The sequence below is a fragment of the Aedes aegypti genome, chromosome 2, assembly GCF_002204515.2.
Source record: "Aedes aegypti strain LVP_AGWG chromosome 2, AaegL5.0 Primary Assembly, whole genome shotgun sequence".
In the NCBI taxonomy this organism is placed as follows: domain Eukaryota; kingdom Metazoa; phylum Arthropoda; class Insecta; order Diptera; family Culicidae; genus Aedes; species Aedes aegypti.
Window position 1 is genome coordinate 225164227 of NC_035108.1, and position 21754 is coordinate 225185980.

A 21754-nucleotide genomic window follows, 5' to 3' on the forward strand; every position below is an offset into this window, starting at 1 on the left:
GTACACGTGAAGGACTTTGGGTATGGATCCATTTGCATGGAAATATATTTGGAACCATTGTTTGGTGAACTTCGAAGTGCGATACACAACTTTCCCAATAATCCATCTATCAAATCGAAATGTTACGCCAAAAACATGATTCTCGATATTTTATGAATTTGTATAAGTTGTTTATATTGCTCAAAGGAACGTATAGGTATGCGAAACATAATCGCCAAAGAGAGTTCTTTCTATTCGTTAATAACTGGGCGAATAGTAATGGTTAAGACACACAGTAGCATCGTTTATAAGGAACTTTTATCCTACCTTATCACAACAGCAGCTTTAGCATAGGACACCAACGCGCCAGGCATCTAGCACACCATCATCCTAGTTGTGGGTTCGAATCCTGATTCCAATAAAAAAATAAATCATTGAGATGGTAAAGAAAACCATTGAAAGGTAGCCAATGGACTCATTATTTTGTTTACTTTTAACGCATGCCCTAAATATACATAATTTTAAGCTAATATACATCATGGACCCTAAAAATACAACCATAAATGCTTCAGTAGGGTTTGTGCATTAAAACTGCTTTACCAAGTATTGCATTAATTTGGTTGTTGTGGGGCCCTTTCCCACTTTAATTATGCTTTATAAAGCTCTTAAAGATTATGTCACTTTAAAACAAAATCTGATAGCACACTATAGAGCAAATATAAAGTATTCATATACAGCTTCGTGGTTACTTGGGAATAGTTTGTCTATACCCTAATGAAATAAAACAAATAAATTATGCAATCAAATAATCTGTTTGTAAAACAGATTAAGATACAAAATTAATCATTATTAAAAAATTACCATTTGGCTGCTCAAAATACAGCTTTTACGTGTGAAATGCATAGTCTCTTGAACTGTGACAGAGTCGTTGTACGCTCCAACTAACCAAATCAATAGATTGGTTGATCGATGAAACGCTATCGACAAAATAAATTATTAAAATTACATGCAATTACTTGTTCTGATTGTTCTAATGTGCCTTCGAAAGTTATGGATCGCGGATTACAATTATTAGGTTTCAATAGAGACTTTAAAAATTGAATGAATCTCAATGAAAAATAAGTTATTTTTATAAATAAATACAGATATATTGTACATGGCACACTTGCCCCTACTTTTTAATGGGGTGGGGTAAGTGGATCAAGTATTATTATTATTTTTTATTGGCAGACTGCTTACGGGAATTTTAATATCCGCAAATGTTGTTTTCCTTAAACTTTTTTCATTCCTAGCTTAAATTTGTCAAATTGACCATAGAAAATTTGAATCAATCCACCTAAATGTTTTTTAACCTTTCTGGTATAAAAAATATATAAAAGAAATACCAAAAGTTTTATTTTCGATCTAAATATTATTTTTCGTTATTTTAAATCGATCTAAACACGTTTTGGGGAATGATTTATTTTTATTCGATATTATTTTTATTATTAATATTTTATTTATTATATTTTTGAAGTTTGGTTTTTGATTTTTATAATTTTTATTTTTGAGCATCACTATCCTTTTTCATTTTTTCTTGAAGTTTTTTCTGGTTGTTCATTTTTGGCAATAAAAAAAATTTAAATTTTTGCGATACTTTTGAAAATATTAATTTTTTCGGAACATATTTTATTTTTCGTGTTACTAACGGAAAAAAACAGGTTTGAAAAATATAAAAGGTATATTTTTTATATTACACGTTAAGAGTCCCAGACATTTGTAGGTTACAAAAAAAAAAAAAAAATTTAACATTTTTTTAGAAATACAAAAAAGTTTCGAAAGTCATAAAAAACTTTCCTTATAGGTATACGGGTTATGCGCCAAGACTTGAGCCAAAAAAAAAATCATTTTGACTTCCGAGCTACGGAAAAACATACAAAATTCCAAAGCGTACCTCGTCTAAAGGCGGGGTTGGGTATTAGAGGGTTAAAGTGTTTATTATCTGCTTCAATTTTCTACGCTTTGAAATAATACTTCAACGTTATCTTCAACGAACACTACGCTGAGTAGCCGGCTCTGTCCCAGTGGGGACGTTAGTGCCAAGAAGAAGAAGAAGAAGAAGAAGAAGAACAATGATCAAGTGCTTGTTTTAAAGGATTCAATTTAAAACAAGCACTTGATCATTCATGGAGACACCCTTTCGTAAAAAAAACGCCACACAATTATAATAAAATCTCTGGTTATTTATTATGTCTTACAATAAACCGATCTTTATAACATATGACTTTATGACTGCTAATCAAAATGAAAATAGTCATGTTGTCCTAACAAAACAATTTTTATAAACTTTTTAGGTTTTTTTTAATATATATATTCTCATTACGATTTGTTCGGTTAAAATTATTCTCTTCGGTCCCGCAGTTGTGCCTGCGCCATTGTGATGTACTGTCGCACTAGTCTGGAAATTTCGTGTGCTTGCTCTGTCTGCACTCGGATGACCCGTTGTTGCAAAAGGTTGCCTACTTTCATGTCAAGAAATAGCGCTCCGTCCTCTGATCGAACCTAAATGATATAAATAACGCGTTTTAGGAAAAGGATTTGGTATTTCTAAAACTTTGTCGTTTATATTTGTTTGCTTTTTATGTTCATCTCATCTACAAATCGTTTGTTCTGCAATTCAGAACTTTTCACTTCGATGAACAAAAAAGCGTATTTCCAGTGCAATGTTTAGACTTACCTTTCTAGTAGAAATCACTTCGTTGAATGGCCAATGTTGCATTGTTTCGTGAGTATTTGGATCGAGGAATAGCACACCTCGTCTGTTCAACGCAAGTATTAGCTCTCGCCACATCGGACTGACTTCCTCAGCTGGTGATTCTTCTGACCAAACGCGTTTAACAGCAAAGAAACTGCTTCCAAACAATGGCCATGATGACAAAACGTTCAAGAATTGCGCCTTGACTTGTATGGGACTGAGACCGGCTATGGATGGCCACGCTGATTGCACCAAGGCAACCCACTGTGCTGGCCGAAGTTCTCGTAGCGAAAGGGCGGGTTTCGGTAATAAAAATTTGATTTCTTTCATTGCCGGTAAATGATTAAGGTCTGCTGCTCTGTGGAGTATTGCGGCTATTCTTGCCATATCACGAACGTAATCTGGAGTTGGGGCTCCTCCATTTGGTAATTCTAAAAGCAGTCCTTCTAGGTAATCCGGTGCCACCTGATTGAACAGCACTTCGATGTAGAGAGGGGTCGGGGCAGGATCTCGTTTCAGTGGAAAATGCCACACTGAGCGGCAGAATATGAGATAGAATGGTTGTCCGGATTTCAGAAGCTCGGTAGTTACATCTAGAATGTACTCATCTGCGGCAAGTGGCATCGTGAACGCATCTCCTTGTACAATGCAGTACAGTGAGAATTCTTGTTGTTCTGCTGGTATCTCTATACCCAATAGTGAGCACAATTCTGTGATTACATCTCCTACAACTGTGGAGCATCGAGTATTAACGATACGTTCTGCTCCACCTGGTAACCGATATATTTGTCTTCGTGCAGACCTGCGAAAGGAAGAAAAAATAATTAACGTAATAATTAGATCTAAGAAAACGTTTTTATGTCATGAAGGAATTAAATTGATAACAATATCAAGTTTAAGCATTACTTTTGTAATAGTATTATTAACAATTTGTATACATTGACACGTATATTGAGATGTTCGGCAATACAATTCACATGGTTTTTAAATTAATTAACTCGAGCGGCATCATGAAAAAATTCCACGTGCTCAGGTGGGAATCGAACCCACGATTCTTGTATGCTAAACGAGTGCTATACTAACTAAGCTACCGAGCCACTTGGTGACATTTTTTTTTCAGAAGGTTACAAGTTTTAGAATCAAGTCTCAAAAGTTCACGTAAATCGTAGGCTTCGCAGTGCAGTATTTACCGTAGAATTTCAGATTCATTATTATGTGACAAATCAAGCTGTTCGAAACTTGGAGACAGGATGTGCTAGACCAAAATTTTAGTTCAAATTTGGTACAAAATACATACATACGTTCTAATTATGATTGTATTCCATTATGCCTGCGTGATCCAAATTATTTTTTTTATATTCAAATTCATTATTAAAAATGTTCGAATTTAAAACTATTACGCTAACTTTTTGTCGGTTTTCAAAAATCTCAAATACACCATCTTGATTAAACCATGATTTCTCAATTTTTCGACGATATCCGGTATTGGGTTCAGTCTTGTATTGGGGAATCTCCCCATACCCCATAGTCTATATTTGCATACATACCGTCCAGCTGATACCGCTGTGACCTCCTCAACGCTTGGTACATTCTTCCTGCCTCCGCAACGCGCAGTTTTCCTCAAGTTGGTTAGACAGACCGCAGCAGTTCCGTGGCAAGCTCGGCGACGATCTGACGCCGCTGACGTTAGGTGCTCAATCAAGTACGGACGAAGTGCATCAGAACAGCCGAAATATGCCGCCAGGATGCTGAGTAACCGCCAAGCACGTTGAGCAGATTCTGGACACGCTGAACGGTTGGCCGTTGTTTGTTTGATGAGTTGGCAGTAGACCTCATCCCTCAAGGTCAAGTGTTTGTGGCAATGCTGTGGAGTTGAAAAAATGGAAATGTAATCTAATAATCCTGTAACAGTCGAAATATTAGCTATTTGATGTAACACGTGACCCGTCCTTCCACTACCTATAAAAATCCAAATTTATTTATATTGCTTACCATCAACACGGTGTATACACATTTGACTTCTGTGAGCTCCGGATCTGGTACAAGGTCTCCACAGTAGCGAAGGATGCAATCGAAACATTCGATTGCAAGCGGTGCTAAATCAGGCGGTAGACGCAGAAGTGGTAAGCGTAGCGGATGGCCTTGCCATTTCACCATATCTGCCAGAGGATTGCGTGTGCTCGATCGGTTATCGTTTCTTTTGAATTCTTCACCGCTGAAAATTAGATAGTTAAAGATATTTTGTGTGAGACTGTGCTCTATACGTATGTGTTATCGAGATAACTATTTTATTAATAGTAAAACTGTGTTACTTTTCAGAGCTGATTGATTTGAAGTCAGAGTGGATCAAGTACAAAACATGGAGAAATTTGATTATTTTGTAATTAGATCCAAAACTACATCACTTCCATTTCACTTTGATCAGATTTGATGAATGTTGTAAACTGCGAGGGATATGTAACAAATTCACTTTGGATGATCAATAAAAATACATAGAAGTATGCAGATCAAGTACTTATTACCATAATAGCGGAAATGATCAGCGCGCTGAGGAATTCGTGGAAATAAAAGATATTTCAAGTGATTTGCCAGATTTTTTACATCTAATGATTCATCTTCTCATCCAGCAATAGAAATTCATCAATATTACTCGATGCATTTGATTTTGATTTTTGACCGTTTACCATATTTGGATGGGTGATCAGAAATTGCAACAATTTCCGTGCAGACAAGGCGGACCAAGTGTCAAAAAGCAATAAACTGATTGATTATTGCATTTTTAGTCGTTTTCAGAGTCCGATTGAAGTTTTTGGTAGTTCTATGGTGTCTGTATGAAATGTCCAAGAACCCAAGCTCTCGTAATGTCACTGATGTTGGGATTGAAGATATCGATTATTGAAGAATTTACGATACTGATGTCGAAGGATGTTGATAATCTGTTTATCTTAGAGATATGCACCCAGTTTGACCAAGCAAGCATTTAATGAATGTTATTTTCCTAGAAATTGTTCAGCCAGAGTATTTTTTTTTTTTTTGAAATTGGCAGCCTGTTCACGAAAAGAACTTTTTTTTCTCTGGAAATGATTTTTTATCCTCAATGCAAATTTGAAACGGTTCAGAAAACAAAATCTCGGTATTTTCTCGGATCTTTGCAAAATATATAGATTGGCGCAAATTTGTGAATTTTGATTTTTTTTCGCGGATTTATCGCGATTTAAGTTTTAACTATTGAAAATATTTTTCAGTTAGAGCACCGTTTGTGAATAAATTAAGCCATCACCAAAAATCCCTAGACGTTTTCTAACGTCTTCAACGTTTTTTAAACTTGTAACATTTTTAAAAAAATATCCATAGTCATATCCTTACAAACCTTCATATTTTGTGGATCTTTAAATCTCCACCGAAAAAGCTAAAAAAAAATACAGAACACTACTTTTAACGTAAGGATGGTAAAAAAATATGAGAGATTCGATTTTCAAACTTTTTTAAATTTGTATCCGCATTACTCATGAGCTAAATTTTTACAATACAAGCGCACTAGTATAGGGGTATTCACGGTACCCCGATAGACCGTTATTATGCAATAAAATCAGGGGTCGATTCCTGAGGTCATTCTGCACCTCTGGGCCAATTTTTAAAAAATCCCTAGGAGGAATCTCGAGAAATATTGATTTGAAGTTTTTTACTTAAAAATTCAATATTATCCATATTAAAATTTTGCAATAGCATTGACAAAAAACCTACAAAAACGCTCAAAAAGTTGGCCAAACTGTTCTCAACTGGTATATAATTGATACTGTTGTTATAATTTGAAATATTTACAACTGACTGAAATTACCAAAGTGGCTTAAATATGTTTTTACATGGCTTAAACCAGTAAGCTTAGATAAATAAAACTAAATCTAAAAAATAAATTTCTATATAATTGTAAGTGTTTGGTTTGTTGATTGATAGTGTTGAGGAGATTTTGTAGTTTTGTTGGTCCGTAAAAATGTATGACAGGTAATGTCACAAGTGTTCGAAGATTAACAAATTATATAACAATTAAAAAAAATCCCCAATAAGTAGTACTTAACTATCAACATCACTAAGACTTCCGTTCATTATACTTGCAACCATTCACTTCGCTAATAAAAGAATTCATCGTCAGTCTGTCATAGGTCTAGTTCTAGTCAGTAACGAAAATCTAGCTGTGGCATGTAATAGCATAGACTTAAATAGAAGATGGTAATATCTTAACATGAACTGGGATAGATGATTAAGCTGAAACATACAATCAATTGTGAGAATTGTAGACGAGGTGCCTACTTTTTTTTTTGGAAAATTACATGGAATGAAAAGGAGATGAGTTTCCGAATTAACTGTTCAATATTGCGTTTTGTCGCATATACTCCTTGATTTTGCAGACAATGACTTTCTTTGTATTGATCGCAGTGCTATAGGGCAGGGTTTCACAGAGAGGACAACTGAGATAAGCTTGTAATGTCATTTACTCTGCCCAAACGTATATGGTTGCATGTAGAGGAAGAAGCAGTTTCAGTTGTGTTGGTGCTTGATTGCAGTGCTTGATGGGAATGTAGTTGAAGAGCCATAGGACACTTGTGACGTGTGAAAAAGATGTTTCCCGTATAGTAAAAACACGTGTTCTTGCTGCAAATATTTCCTTTTACGGATCACGTAACCAGCTTATGGTACCGTAACTTACAAAGGGAAACGAAATGTCTACACTATTGTTTGATAAAGGCTCATCTGACTTCATAGATTCATTCATTCATTAATAAGTTCGCCAAAACACCTCGCGATCCTTTATCGTACAACATTGAAAAGTTTTTCGAAAAGTAAATCAGTTTTCAATAATAATGCAAAGATAGCAACGATGAATGCAAGTGTGCCCAAATGAAACATCATTGTCAATTTGCCCTGTATAAAACGCTGATGATTGGCTCTCTAACCACATTTTTTAAGACCTATTATGCAAATAAAATACGGCAAACTTCAGTTGGCTGGTCATTTAGTGTGAATGCCGGAATAAAAAGTTGCATCAATCAGATGTATGGAAGATATCCGCGTATGTTCATTATGATACTGACGTGAGCGTACCAGAACAACCAAATCATTCCAGATTTGAAACAAGCGTTTGGTCCATGCTCTAATCTATCTACTATAACCGTTACCACATAGTTCATCTTCTAATCATTATTGTGGTGCATTTATACTAAGTTCCTTTTTCTCGAAATAACAACATTGCGAATCGTTAATTTATTTGTTTGACTTTTCAATCGGTTCAATATAGAGAACAACAATCAGTTAAACTTAAACCAGTAAATTATGGAAAAAAACATACTTAAGCCACTCCGGTAAGTTAAGTCAGTCGTAAAACAATTAATTATAACAACGGTAACAATTGTATACGAAGTTGGCCAACCTTTTTGTGCATTTTTGTTGATTTTTTCAGCGCTTTTACGTAATTTTAATATGAATTATATTGAATTTTTAGGTCAAAAACTTCAAATCAAGATTTCTTGAGATTCCTCCTAGGGATTTTTTAAAAATTGGCCCAGAGGTGCAGAATGACCTCAGGAATCGACCCATGAGCTCAGATTTGATGAACATTTTTTTTGCATAATAACGGTCTGTCGGGGCACCGTGGTATTATCATCACACTATCGTAAAGACTGATAGTTTTTTGTGGATGATATCGATATGATCGAAAGCTGCTGGAAGTCTAGTGGTGCTAAGTGATAAGTTGGAAATAGTTGAAGGCTTTGTGCCGCCGTTGGAGGTGGAATTGAGCCAAAAATGCGTATGTCCTGATTTAATTTTAAACAACTTTCACTATTTCACTTGAAATGTTCTCCTCGATATGTATTTGCAAAGGCTGAACAAACAATTGTCTTTTTTTATTTTTGAATAGGAAGCGTATAGAAATTGGCCCAATATCACCCCTTCAAGCGGGTCACTTTATTCCAAAAAGCTAGAATACGCAATAAGAACAAACTTAGAAATCGTTTTCCGCTAAAGTTTTCTAGAGCTGTCCATAAACATAGAATGTGAGATATCATAATAGTATTTATACACCTAAAAGTTCAATGAAACCTTAAAAAAGACTTATCTACAAGCATCTACCTGCTCCATGAATCTACTGATGATAGCTGTAGATAACTGCAAGGAATACCACATTAAAATTTTATAATAATATTCCCAGTACTTGATGAGATATTTCAGATTATGCCTTGGCCTAATGTCACCCCCAACGACGGTGCTTTAGAACTGTAGGACTTTTAATGAGCCTTGTAACCTGCTAAAGACCTGTACTGCCCATAAAGGTATAACTGTCCCATATGGAAAAAGTAGGCATTGAGAAAATAACGCTCAAAGTTTGAAGTTTACTCTTTCATACAAATGTTCATAATTTTCCAGTAAATTCCCGCATGCCATATACATTTGCACGGTGCTTCATTTACCGTTATTATCGAATATAAATAGGCATCAAAACTTTAAACGCTAGATAATTTATCTACCTATTCTTTACCTCTAAGCAGATTAAAAAAAAAATCCTTAGTCGAAATTGTGAGTCAAAAACATTGATTTTCAAATAATTGACGATATGTTCCAATATCGGAAGCCGGTTTGGAATGTTTTGAATTTTATAAAATCATTTGATTTAACAAGAACTTACTATAAATAACTTATTTTGTGCAGGCTCAAGTGTCAATAAGGCATTACGGAGCCGATTTGATTTTGTAATTACTTACAAGTACCATTAATCAAAAGTTTTGCCTAGGGCTGAAAATCTCCTTAATAAAGCTATAATAATAATAATAAATCAAAATAACATTATCAACAGTGCAGATATCTCATGTTCTGGGTTCAAAATACTGCAGCGTTGAACACGTAGCTCTCCAGCAAGACTATGCTATGGATCGTGGGTTTGAATCCCGCGGATCAAAAATCTTTTAGTAATGGAATTATTTTTCGACTTTACATGGCCTATAGTATATTCATGCTTTATACCGTCAAGCTACCATTCACCGTGCATTTAAGAAAAATTTGCATTTCAAAAAATTATATAACTTTTCCAAATAATTTGAAGCGTATTAGAATACCACTACGTAGCATACAATTATATACTAATACAGGCAAAAATCTAAAACTATTGATGCATAACTAAAAATTACTCAAAAATTATGTTTGAAAATCTCATGTAAAGGTCGCCTCGTACCGTTCTATGTCACCATTTACCGTGTACACTAGTGCACCATTCACCGTGCGTATAGATTTCGTCATGATTTAATTTTGTTTCTTGAAGAAACGTTGTTGATGGAGCAACTATGTTGCTAATAGTGAGCGCACTCATTTTAAAGACTGTTCAAATTTTCATTTGCAATAAAATCCATAAAAAGTTTAAAAATTGGCTAAATAATTATTTTTTCATTTCAATCGTTATAGTAGGTAGTATTGTATTGCATAGTATTGTCAAAATCATTCCATATTCACTCAAAAACTAAATATGAAGTAGTTTAATGACGATATAACAATACATCTAATATTACCGAAAAATTTCATGCCTTTTACACTAATGCACGGTAATAGGAACCATACATACTGAGAGGGATCCATTCACCGTGCATTTGGGTTTCGACTGAAACACAATATAAAATTCTAATTTGCATACAATCTCATTGCTCATACGATAAAATATATCTTACTTATAGTATCCACAATGAAAACTTGTTGCAATTTTGAAAAAAAATCATACTCTATCGTTAAAATGAAAAATGTGAATTTTTGGTTTTTCTACTAAGAGTGTTGAAAAATCTTATTATCAAACAGAATTCACATGATTTTTACTACATAAACTAGGTTTTTCAGAATGCTTTGTGACAAAATCTACTTCATTTCATCAGTTTTATCTTATTTTGTCGACAAAAAAAAATTTATGAAAATTGTATGAATATTCTGTAGGAATTTGTATACGTGCACGGTGAATGGAGGTCGCACGGTGACTGGTGACTTAACGGTATATGACTTATGAAGGCAAAAGTGGCAAACAAAGCTCTCAATAATGTTGGAAGTGCTTATAAACAGCTTCTTCTTCTTCTTCTTGGCATTAACGTCCTGTTCTTATGATATCTTCTTCTTTCTTGGCATTACGTCCCTAGGGACAGAGCTTACTTCTCAGCTTAATGTTCTTCCACAGTTATTAACTGAGAGCTTTGTTTACCAAAGTTGCCATTTTTGCAATCGTATATCGTATGGCAGGTACAATGATACTCTATGCCTAGGGAAGTCAAGGAAATTTCCATAACAAAAAGACCTGGACCGACCGTGAATCGAACCCATACACCTTCAGCATGACTTTGCTTTGTAACCGCGTACTGTAACCACTCGGCTAAGGAAGGCCCCTCATATATAAAATAGCTTATCAATAGCTAATTTTTATAGGCTTGCTATTTTCGTCTGAACGGATTAAAACTTTTAGCCTATAAGTTTACCATAAATTACAGCTTACTGATCAATTTTATTTGTTTATCCATAATAATGGTTTAGATTTGGCTACTTACTCGTTTCGGAAATGTTGCATTGCAAACTGCAGAAGCGAATGTTTGGTGAGTGATGTTTGTGTAGGTGATGATTCTTCGTGTTGCATGATGTTTCCTCCTTGAGGGTAGTTGTTACCCATTGACCCTACCGAAACTTTGTAGTGGCCTTGGTGACCAAAGCTGTTCTGGTTATTCGGAGACGATGGAATGTCCTGCTGAGTTTGTGGCATGCCATTTTCGATGTGCATATTGTCGTAGTCGATGGTTGAAGAGCGGTGAGACTTTTCAGCAGGCGAAAGTTGATTTGGTGAACTGGGACTATTGTTTGATATTTCTAGGCGTTCCAATGGAACATTGAGAGTTGCAGCAGCCGCTCGAACTCCTGAGGAAATTGTGGGTCCTTTTGATTGAGTCTGAAAATATAAATGAAATTTGAAAGTATTAGTATATGAGATTTTATTGATTTCAGCTTTATGCGGCTGTAGATTGAAGATTTGCAGTACTACACAAAGCTAATTTATGTTCACACCAACAACTTCTAAATTCTTTTTATCGCTCTTATTATGAAAATTTCTTTGTCATTGAACCAAACAGTAAGTATAGATAACACTTGAAAGTGGCGCACATGTGCGCAAAATTAAAGCTTTATCCAGTAAGTTAAAAAAAAAACTTGGACCAAGGATATGAAGAACCAAACAAGGAATCCATATAAAAATTGGCCGTAGCGCCAATTCAAGCCATAGTGGACTATTTACAAATAATATTATCATGAAACATTTCGTATTATGTAGAACACATTCAAACGTTAGAGCAACATTTATTTATTCGTCCAAAACGGCACAAAAGATAAAAGAAACAAATGGTTTTACTTATAATTTTACCTTCCATACACCTAATTTTACTAGGGTATTCCTTATTTGGCCACTCTCAGGAGAAATCATTGTGATTGGCCAATTTGGGAAGCAAAGTCAAATATATGGCTGAAATTGGTTCTGGTGGCCCATATTGACCAACGTGATTTTCAATGCGAACAGAAGGTTTCTGCTTAGTTCCGATATTTTTCTACATAATATGGATTGAGAGCTTCCATTTGACGTATTTACAGTACATGTAGCGCTTTTCGTTTATTTTTTATAAATATTTTCTCTTAGGCTGGTCAAAATCGGTGCTAGTACCTTACTATAATAGCTTTATGTTAGACATCCACACGACTGTTTGTGGATCCAGAGGATTCCACTAGAAATCTTGGGGATCCACTAGAAATATTTGAAACCCACAGGATTCCGGTAAGAATTCACAGGAATTAGATGTATCTGAAGATTTCTAGCAGGTTCCCAAGAATCTTGCTCGTTTACCGCTAAGACTACCTTCAGACCTTAAAAAAAAGTTTTAAACAGTTTGGCCAGGGTACTCCTTATTGGGCCACTCTCACAAGAAATCAATGCGATTGGCCAATTTAAAAACCGAAATTAAATCTCTGTTCGTAACTGGTTCTGGTGGCATATATTAGCCAACGAGATTTTCAAAGCGGCTTTGGTTTTGGTTTTGGCTCAGTTCAATATTTTACATACATTAAAAGCTTACATTTGACACATTTGTAGTACACATTCAGCTTCTCATATTATTTTTATTGACATTTTCTCTTAGGCTGGCCAAAGCTGGTGCATTTACACTATTTTTTGTGACTAACAAATTAGGAGGTTAAAAAGAAAGTAACTGTACAATGTGGGCATACATTCTTTAACAATCGTCGAATTCACAAATGTTGTAAGTTAACGATGAAAATACATAAATATTGGGTCAAAATTGTTACCCAATAAGCTCAAGCTGGTAAGCTGCAAAATATACATCAATAATCACTTCTCTAGAAACATTTTAATTAATTAAGTGAAATGCGGAGCGTTTCGAGAAGGAAAAACTGAAAAAAATGGCATGAAGTTGACCACTTGTGTTATAAAAAATGTAATAAGACTACGTTTCCAAGGATCCAAAATATTCTTAAAGTATTTTGAACAGGAATGTTCGTTTATTTTATTTTATTTTCAATACATCTACAGTCGTTCAACAGCCCGAATTATGTCTTTCTTATTCTAGTATTAATACTAATAAAATTAGGACAAAATTTAAGCTAAAAAGAACACAAGTCAATACTACACAAAACATTAAACTACCACCAGCGGCGTTTGCAAAAAAAAACTTGAAAAACGTCGGTGGAATTGGGAAGTGTCAAAGTCAAATTCTGGGGCAATTCGATTGAAAGTGCTTTGCAGACCATTGATAGCTCCGTGCATGCTATAATTGGTTCGTCTCAACAGTGGGCGGAGCATGAGGTTGTTGCACATTATACAACGTTTATGTTAATTTGCTCCAAAATATTAGAGCAACCAATTCGACCTTGAAGAGAGTCAGCGATAAACAAAGCTCTGGCAGTATTGCGCCTAATATGCAAGAATTCAAAATCGATCAATCGGCAACGATTCTAATTTCTGGGGAAACGGAAAGTGTCTCTCCACGGTAGCCTAAGGAGGACGAAGCGTAAAAATCGCCGTTGCACAGACTCAATACGCTTGACTCTATTGGAGTAGTTTGGACTCCAGCAGTATTGTAGGATAGAACATGACAAGCAACAGTACAGTGATTTGAGACAGTAAAGACTGGAACGCGCGAAAATTGGTCGACAGAATATCGTATCCTTCAGTCAAAATTTCTTAATACAAAAACCTCCTTTTTGTCTTTTGGTAGCTCAATTTATATATTCAAAGGAAACATATTCGTTTATTATTTTGGTTTGCCAAATGCAAACTGTCGTGCCTTCAGGGTAACCCCTTACATAAAATTTTGCACTGTGGTCACATCGACCTTTGGTCTTTGGGTACCAAAATCATGTTGGTCGCATCGATTGCCTTTTTCCCATAGTGGCAGCTCGCCAAGTCTGGCCAGACCAGCACAGGTCTACTATGTTGTTTCAGGAATAGACCAATCCAGTTGCCTGCGTAGTAGTGCAATGTTGACAAAATTTTCTTTGTTTGCTGTGAGAACTGTCACAACATTGCTTTTGTTTGCTGTGAGAATCCAAATATAAACAGAATTGCTGCAAAACAACGACTTTCTTGTTGGCCTGCCGTTGACCGAAAGCTCAATGACGTCAAACAAACATCGATACGTTTTCATTCTGAGGAAGTCGACTTGTGTAAGATTGATTGTGCATTGGTGTTCGTGGCAGTTTGCTTGGGGACCTCTATGGTAAAAGCCGCTTTTCGACGTATATCTCTTGAATGACAGTTCCCGTAGTGATGAAAATGTCACTTTTCAGACCATACGTTCATATGGGATGCCGTACGAGGTATTGTTTCAAGAATTTCGATAGTGTGATAGTTTTGAAAAAAATAGCCTTCTGCCATTTCCTGATATAAAACTTCTTTCCCAGATAGAGCTTTCCGATATAAAACTTCTTTCCTGGAAGCTGCTTTTAAATCTACCTTCACATAAGTTTCGTGCGAGAAGAGAACTTCGGATTCTTTTGCTGCGCGAGCAAAGTTTTGACACGCTGTTCCTCGTAGGTACTTGGACGTCGTTTTGAAATCTGGATAGCAAAAGTTGAAAACTGATCATAAAAACCATTGTATACACACTCAACTTTAAAATGCAGCATTTCAGTTTTTTAATGCATTTTCAAGAGAAATATATCAATTCAAAATTGACCAATTAAGACACATGTTGATTGAAAGATAAGATCGTGTAAACGCCCACTAAGATCATACTTTACGTGACCAACACGTTGAATGGTAAAAAGAACGACTGTTTATTTTTTTAACAGAACATTGCAAAATGACTCACCATTGCGGTAGTCCCTATTGTTGAGGAATAGAAATTTAATCCTCATTATTAATCATAATTTTATTTTCCATAAATATTATTGGTGATGATGAAAAGTTATTATATTTCCAAACTGAACCTACTAAATGCCTACAAAATTAAACGATTTTGTTCATTCAAAGAACAATTTTAAATTGTAAATAACCAGTACCAGTACCGCGAATTTCACGAGCTTGAATTTTTAAGTATAGGGTGCCGGTAGCAATGGTTGTAATGTACAAGTAGATTGGACTAAGGAATAAAACGTACGTTTTTCGACGCAAACGACATGCGCTATATTTGGTGGATAGATCGCCTCTAGTTTAGTCGATTTGCCAAATTTCAGCTTTTTATTTTATCAAAAAGTCATATAGGGAAAGTGTACCAGTTATGGCCATAGTGGTTCCCTATTTGGCCATATGTGAAATTTAGTTTTAGTTTTCACATTTTTAATCTTTTTGATTGTTTTAACATCAACATATATCTTACATTTTTCTACTACAACACACAAAACTTTTAAAAATGTGAAGGCATTCCAGAAATCACGTGTGGTGAAATAGGGAACCACTATGTCCATAACTGGTACACCTACCCGAAATAATTAGGTTTTCACAAAAATAATTGCTCCCTTGCACCAGTAGTTGCCGTCGTGTTCCAGTAGTGGATCAACGGATGGAAACAATTTTTAAAATGGATGTATAAAAATGAAGAAAAGTCCCAGAGATGATCTTATTCGAAGATTCTATATTCGAAAGATATTAGTTGCTGTTTCGAGAGAAAAATGTTAAACCTTTGTAAAAATTAACTATTTTGTTCAAAATTCCTTGTATCATTCCCGAACGTCTACTACTGGACAACTAGCGCAACTACTGGAACACGTGCATCAGTAGCGGCTCAAGCGATTTTATGCTTAAAAAAAATTATCATTCTTTTTATATTTTCCCTAGAGGTTGACATCTTTCTGTTGACGCCAAAAGATCTTTGTTAAGGCTTTTCGTTATTATGTTATGATTTGTTATAGCTTAGGTAGTCCACTAATGGCACCGGCACCCAAATCAATTGAATGTAGCAGATATTTCAGATCATGATGGATGAAGTTAAACGATAGACGTTGAATTTCGATATTTTTTCACTATCTGTATATCACATTTAAAAATTTGAAATTTTAACAGTAATTCTAAATGTAATTGTTTGAAATATTAAGATGCTATTTTGTGGCATTATTTAGTGTCATTCATACACTTTTTTATTCCCACAAATGATTTCTGTTTATCTTTACTGTCTATGTAAAAATGTCTATCGAGGTATTTATGCGTTTTGAATTTTTATAGAGCTCAATAGACAACCTCTGGCGATTTTTTGTTTGCAAAAGTAAGTTTTCCCATAGTAAATCCCATACAAACTTTGAACGGCTGGTGCTAAATATAGTTTCACCGATCGAGCTGAAGTTTGGCACAGTTGTTATGGGACCAAAATGCACCCCAAGAAGCAGTGGCCCAGATAGCCGTAGCGGTAAACGCGCAGCTATTCAGCAAGACCAAGCTGAGAGTCGTGGGTTCGAATCCCACCGGTCGAGGATCTTTTCAGGTTGGAAATTTTCTCGACTTCCCAGGGCATAGAGTATCTTCGTATCTGCCACACGATATACGCATGCAAAAATGGTCATTGGCATAGTAAGCTCTCAGTAAATAACTGTGGAAGTGCTCATAAGAACACTAAGCTGAGAAGCAGGCTCTGTCCCAGTGGGGACGTAACGCCAGAAAGAAGAAGAAGAAGCAGTGGCGTAGCTAGAGTTTTTGGGGCCCGGTGCGGTGGTAGATTTGGGGGCCCCTCAAATAGAGGTTCGCAAAATATTTCTTTCATTACCGAACTCACACGAAACTTAAAAATGTTTTCATAAACTTTTACCAATTGGGAGAAAGTTTCGTTATTTAAGGGTAAAAAAATATTCTGCCAAAAAATTCCACCCAAACGAGAGCGTAGCCAGAACTTCGAGTTTTTGATGCAACGTTTTATGGAACCGAAAAATATAAATGGAGCAATTGCTTCAGAAGATTCTAAATGTTTCTGTTTAATGGATCTTTTTGGATCTTCGTATTCTTGAATAATTTTCTGTATTGTAAGAGCCGAACCAGCTGGCAGCTGCGGTAGCTGAAAACCTATATAAAATAGAGACCCACAAAACTTTCTATATGTTGTACAATATCTAGTAGTATAGTTACGATTATTCCTAGTATAACTCTTTAAAGACTCGGGAAAAATGTCATGGAACGATTCATTAGATATTTTGGTGAATTCGCAGGACATATTCTTGAAATTTATATATTGCGCAAATCCATGAAATTTTGTTGTTGTGGTTTTCGATGTGAATCAAGGAGACAATCATGATAAAATGTTTGATTTTAATAAATATTATTTTATGAGGACTTCCCAGCGAAACTCATAAAGGTAACCTTAGAGAAAGGTATATTCTACCTTAGAAGAATTCTTTAAAAAAAAAACTAAGGAGTTTCTGGGGAAATCAATGCTTTTATTACTTGAAGATTTTTTTTGTAATAATGGACGAATCCCTGCACAAAAAAAGAAGGAAATGAATGAATGAATCTGAAGGATTTCCTATTATATGAGGAATTAAAATTTCTAAGATGAATTCCAGAAAAAAAAAAATCATCAGATAAATCTCAAGAGCTATATTTGGGATAAGTTAAATAATTCGTGGAAGAATCTCTGGAGTTATTGGTAAAGGAATACTTGAGAAAACTACGGGATTTCTTGGTCAAGAGTACGCCAAGAAATCCCTTCAGTGGTTTTCAGGGGAAAATGCTCAGAGGTGTCCTCAGTGGAATCCTTAGTTAAAAGCTTGATAAATTCATCGTTCTAGGATTTTTGAAAAATTCTTGAAAGAATGTGAACCCATGCGACAGTTCCTCTAAAAATCCCTTATCTATATAAGAACGTTACATAGTTTTTTAATAAATTACTATAAAATCTTGGTGCATTGCTCTGCATCTTTTGTACTGTTTCTACGTGAAATTGCTGAAAACAGTTCCTTGGTTTTTTTTTGTTAATGTTGGTTCTGAAGAAATCCAGTTAGATTTTCTGCAAAAGTTCCCGAAAGAAATCTAAAACGAGTTCTTGGAAATATAGTCTCGTTTTTTTTCAATGAAATCTTAGCTGGAGCTCTGGATACGTTTAATAAAAAACATGTTGGAGCCGTCCATAAAAGACGTAGCATTTTTGGTAAAATCCACGGCATAATTTCATATGAATTACCAGGAGAATTTTTTAACGAAATATCCTAATGAATTATTTAAAGTCATCCGAAAATAAATTTGGATGTTTTTTGATAGGTACCGTAATCCGGGGTATCATTGATCAGCGGGGTAACATTGATCGGACTCATCTCGTCATAAGTTGGTTTCATCATTTATTGATGAAACATTTCCAAAGCATGAATGTTGCTTCTCTTTCTTATATTTATGAGCTGATAAAAATTATTTTTTGCAAAAATTGCGTTAACTTTATGCGTAAATTTGTCAAGTTTGCGAAACAATGATTTCAATGGTTAAGGATAACACTACCGAAGATTCATGTCTCATATAAGTTCTGCAAGCGATATGAGCAAGCAAAAGGCGGTCGCTAAAAATGGCATCGCCAAAACGATTCTGCTGCCAAAACTTTTATAAGTACCGTAAAACGGGGTAACTTTGATAATGCGGGTAACTTTGATAGTGCGGGACCCCCAACATATTAAACGAAATAACGATGTTTCTGTCAATCAGTTAAGAAAAACGAATGCAAAACTAAAGAATATTAGTATGACATTTCAGGTCAAAGCTATTTTCGTTGGAATCAAGTGCATTTGACGATTTTTATGCAAATATTAAAAAATTACATGATTTTAGCATTTTTGCAACGCTTACAAACAATCTGATCTACGACCACTATTCGATAAAGTCATAATGAGTTCGTCACTTATCCATGACAGCCTAGTTATAGTAGAACATGAATTCGGACTCAAATCTCTTAGCGAACACTATTTTTATAAACTGGGACCATTTTTGTAATCTAAGTCAGGAATTTCCATATAGCGTTAAACGCCTAGAGGTATGCAACGCCCTATAAATATTCCGTAGTTCATTCAATCTTGTTCGATTAATACTCCATTATCAAAGTTACCCCAAAACAGAAAACCGACTTTCGATTATATGAAAAATTATATATCCGTTCAGAACAAATCTTTTGGCAATCTATCAAGTGCAATCGATAGCTAGGATGTCAGTACTTGTTTTAAAAATATAAATTGTAATTCTTTGAAACAGGATGCAGAAATATTCAAGTTTTCTTCGAAAAAACTATCAAAGTTACCCCGTTTTACGGTATGTTCAATTGGGCAAGATTAACGAATTACTGTTAAGATTGTAGAATTCCCGTAGGAAATTGCCTACCTTTAGGCGTATGCCGCTGTTCAAGGTGTTTTTAATTTTAAAATAACTCAAAAAGTAAATGAGACGTAAGCGTTTGAACATCATATTTGGCTTCAGGAGCAATGATTTAAGTAAGTAACGACATTTTCAATTTTACCGAACGTTGTTTACATGGATGATCAATGTTACCCCATATCAGCTAAATGAAAAAATCACATAAAACATTTTTGTAAACATGCTTACATCTTTCAAAAAACATATTACAGTATATAGTCACGAGCTATGGGTGGCAGTACTTGTTTTAAAAATATTAAACTCAGAACATTTGCATTTTTGAATTAAATATTTAAGAAATATCTTAAAAACTGATCAATGTTACCCCGGATTACGGTATAATAAATGATTTGAAAAGTAATACCTGCAGGAATTTCAATTTTAATAAAAACATAAAATTGAAATTCGCAAAATTTACTTATTTTTTTGTACCTTTAATAATTATCTTCGCCTCGAGCCTCCCAAGTGCTCTCGGACATTAAAAAAAACTAATATTTGCATCAGTCTGAAAAGTAGATGAAAAATTAAATTCTTTAGCTTACTCATTCTTCAAAACTCATGATCTCAAACGTTGTAATCTAACAAAAATGTACACCTTTGGTCTTTAACTCACGTAAATACTATTGAGAAGGTCTCTGTATCATTTCTAATGGCAATAAGAATGGTTCAAAAAACTCACCAATGCTTTAGATTTTTGGAGGCCTACAAACTTGGGTTGATTTGAAAAGAAATCAGCCTGAGCCTACTTAAGTATCTACATAAGGGCCGCGTTTAGCTATTAGAAGGCTCAGTTCTCTCATGCGTGCAATCGATTGAACAACAAAAAGGGCAATAACTTACAAATCAAATATTTATGAAGGCCCCTGAAATGTGGGGGCCCAAAGCCACAGTTCACTCGGGGCCCTTGGCTCACTCTCACTCTAAACCTAGGGATAATCAAGGGGCCCCTATACACTAATATAAAGAGATAATCAAGGGGCCCTCGTACATCGCTTATCCAAGTCTCCTCCAAAACTTATGCTTGCCATACTCATTTTCTTTTTGAGATCTTTCAAATTGTCAATTTCCTACAAGCTATGTCGATCTTTTAATGCTATGAGATGCGATTTTGGGGCCCCTAGAAGCTCGGGGCCCGGTGCGGACCGCACCCACCGCACCCCCCTAGCTACGCTACTGCCAAGAAGTGGGCTGGAGCGAGAATTTATATTTTTCATACAACCGTGTCTCAGGATAATGATCATGTATGCATTCTATTAGATTTCATTGAGAAGAATAGCTCCAAGTTGATCAACTATGCCCTATTTTATGGTACTCGTGTGTTTCTGGAGACCAAATCATAGAAACAGGATAGTATATCGTAAATAGGTGGAACCTGATTGAATATTTTTCACTGGTGACATATATAGGGAAAAAGATTCCGGTTTCATTGCATATTTCAACAAAGTGAGTCGACGCACAGTGATGCCAAGGCGAAGAAAAGTTGTAAATTTAACTTTCACTATCAATTTCAAAAGTATTTAAAACCCAGAATTTCATGTTTTTTTATTCAATTTTTTACAGTAGTTTAAAGAACAGGACTAATGCTTGATATTTTTGCTCCCATGTACGCTGTCAATGCATGTACTGTACCATAGCACACTCCACTTAGTTTTTTTATGTGAGCGCACATATCAAACAAATAACTGTGGAAGTGCTCATTGTACATCAAGCTGAGAAACAGGCTCTGTCCCAGTGATGTCGTAATGCCAGGAAGAAGAATATAAAGAAGTTGACCAAAGATGCGTTAATCTTACAGTAGTGTAGAAGTGGCAATCCGAGTGACATTTAGAAGTTCGACGTCGGTAAATTAGAAGTGCTTCGCCGACGCATAAGAATTACGGCCACTCTATTCACAGTCTGGCGAATAGAAAATCCCAAGATCGCTGGCAACTGAACAAAATGTCCAAGCCATCAAGTGACTTTCTTTTTTGAACAATGACAACATAATATTTTTTCTCGATCAACAAATGAGTTTCATTAAATTTCGACGAATATTTTTAAACTGCACTTTAGTTTAATACCAATAAAGCTTCTTAAATTTTTCTAGCAATGTGAATTATGTCTTTTTTTTTTTGATTATATAACGAAGCCACACCTCAAATTGTCAAGAGCACAAGACTTGA

The 21754-nt window shown here is 35.2% G+C and overlaps 1 protein-coding gene across 3 annotated transcripts in view; it reads right to left on the reverse strand.

The window, feature by feature from the left end:
• Positions 1-2180: 2180 nt before the first annotated feature.
• LOC5574835 (myosin-VIIa) overlaps positions 2181-21754 on the reverse strand; it is a 110749-nt gene continuing 91175 nt past the window's right edge. For 2 of the 3 annotated variants that reach the window (XM_021844151.1, XM_021844150.1), the window contains 5 exons: positions 11278-11669; positions 4706-4928; positions 4261-4577; positions 2696-3515; positions 2314-2520 (listed from right to left, as the gene is read on the reverse strand). In XM_021844151.1, coding sequence (XP_021699843.1) covers positions 2359-2520; positions 2696-3515; positions 4261-4577; positions 4706-4928; positions 11278-11669 — 1914 coding nt within the window. In that variant the 3' untranslated portion in view covers positions 2314-2358. Of the gene's footprint in view, positions 2521-2695; positions 3516-4260; positions 4578-4705; positions 4929-11277; positions 11670-21754 lie in introns of all 3 variants that reach the window. The other variant, XM_001661608.2, reaches the window with a different exon arrangement.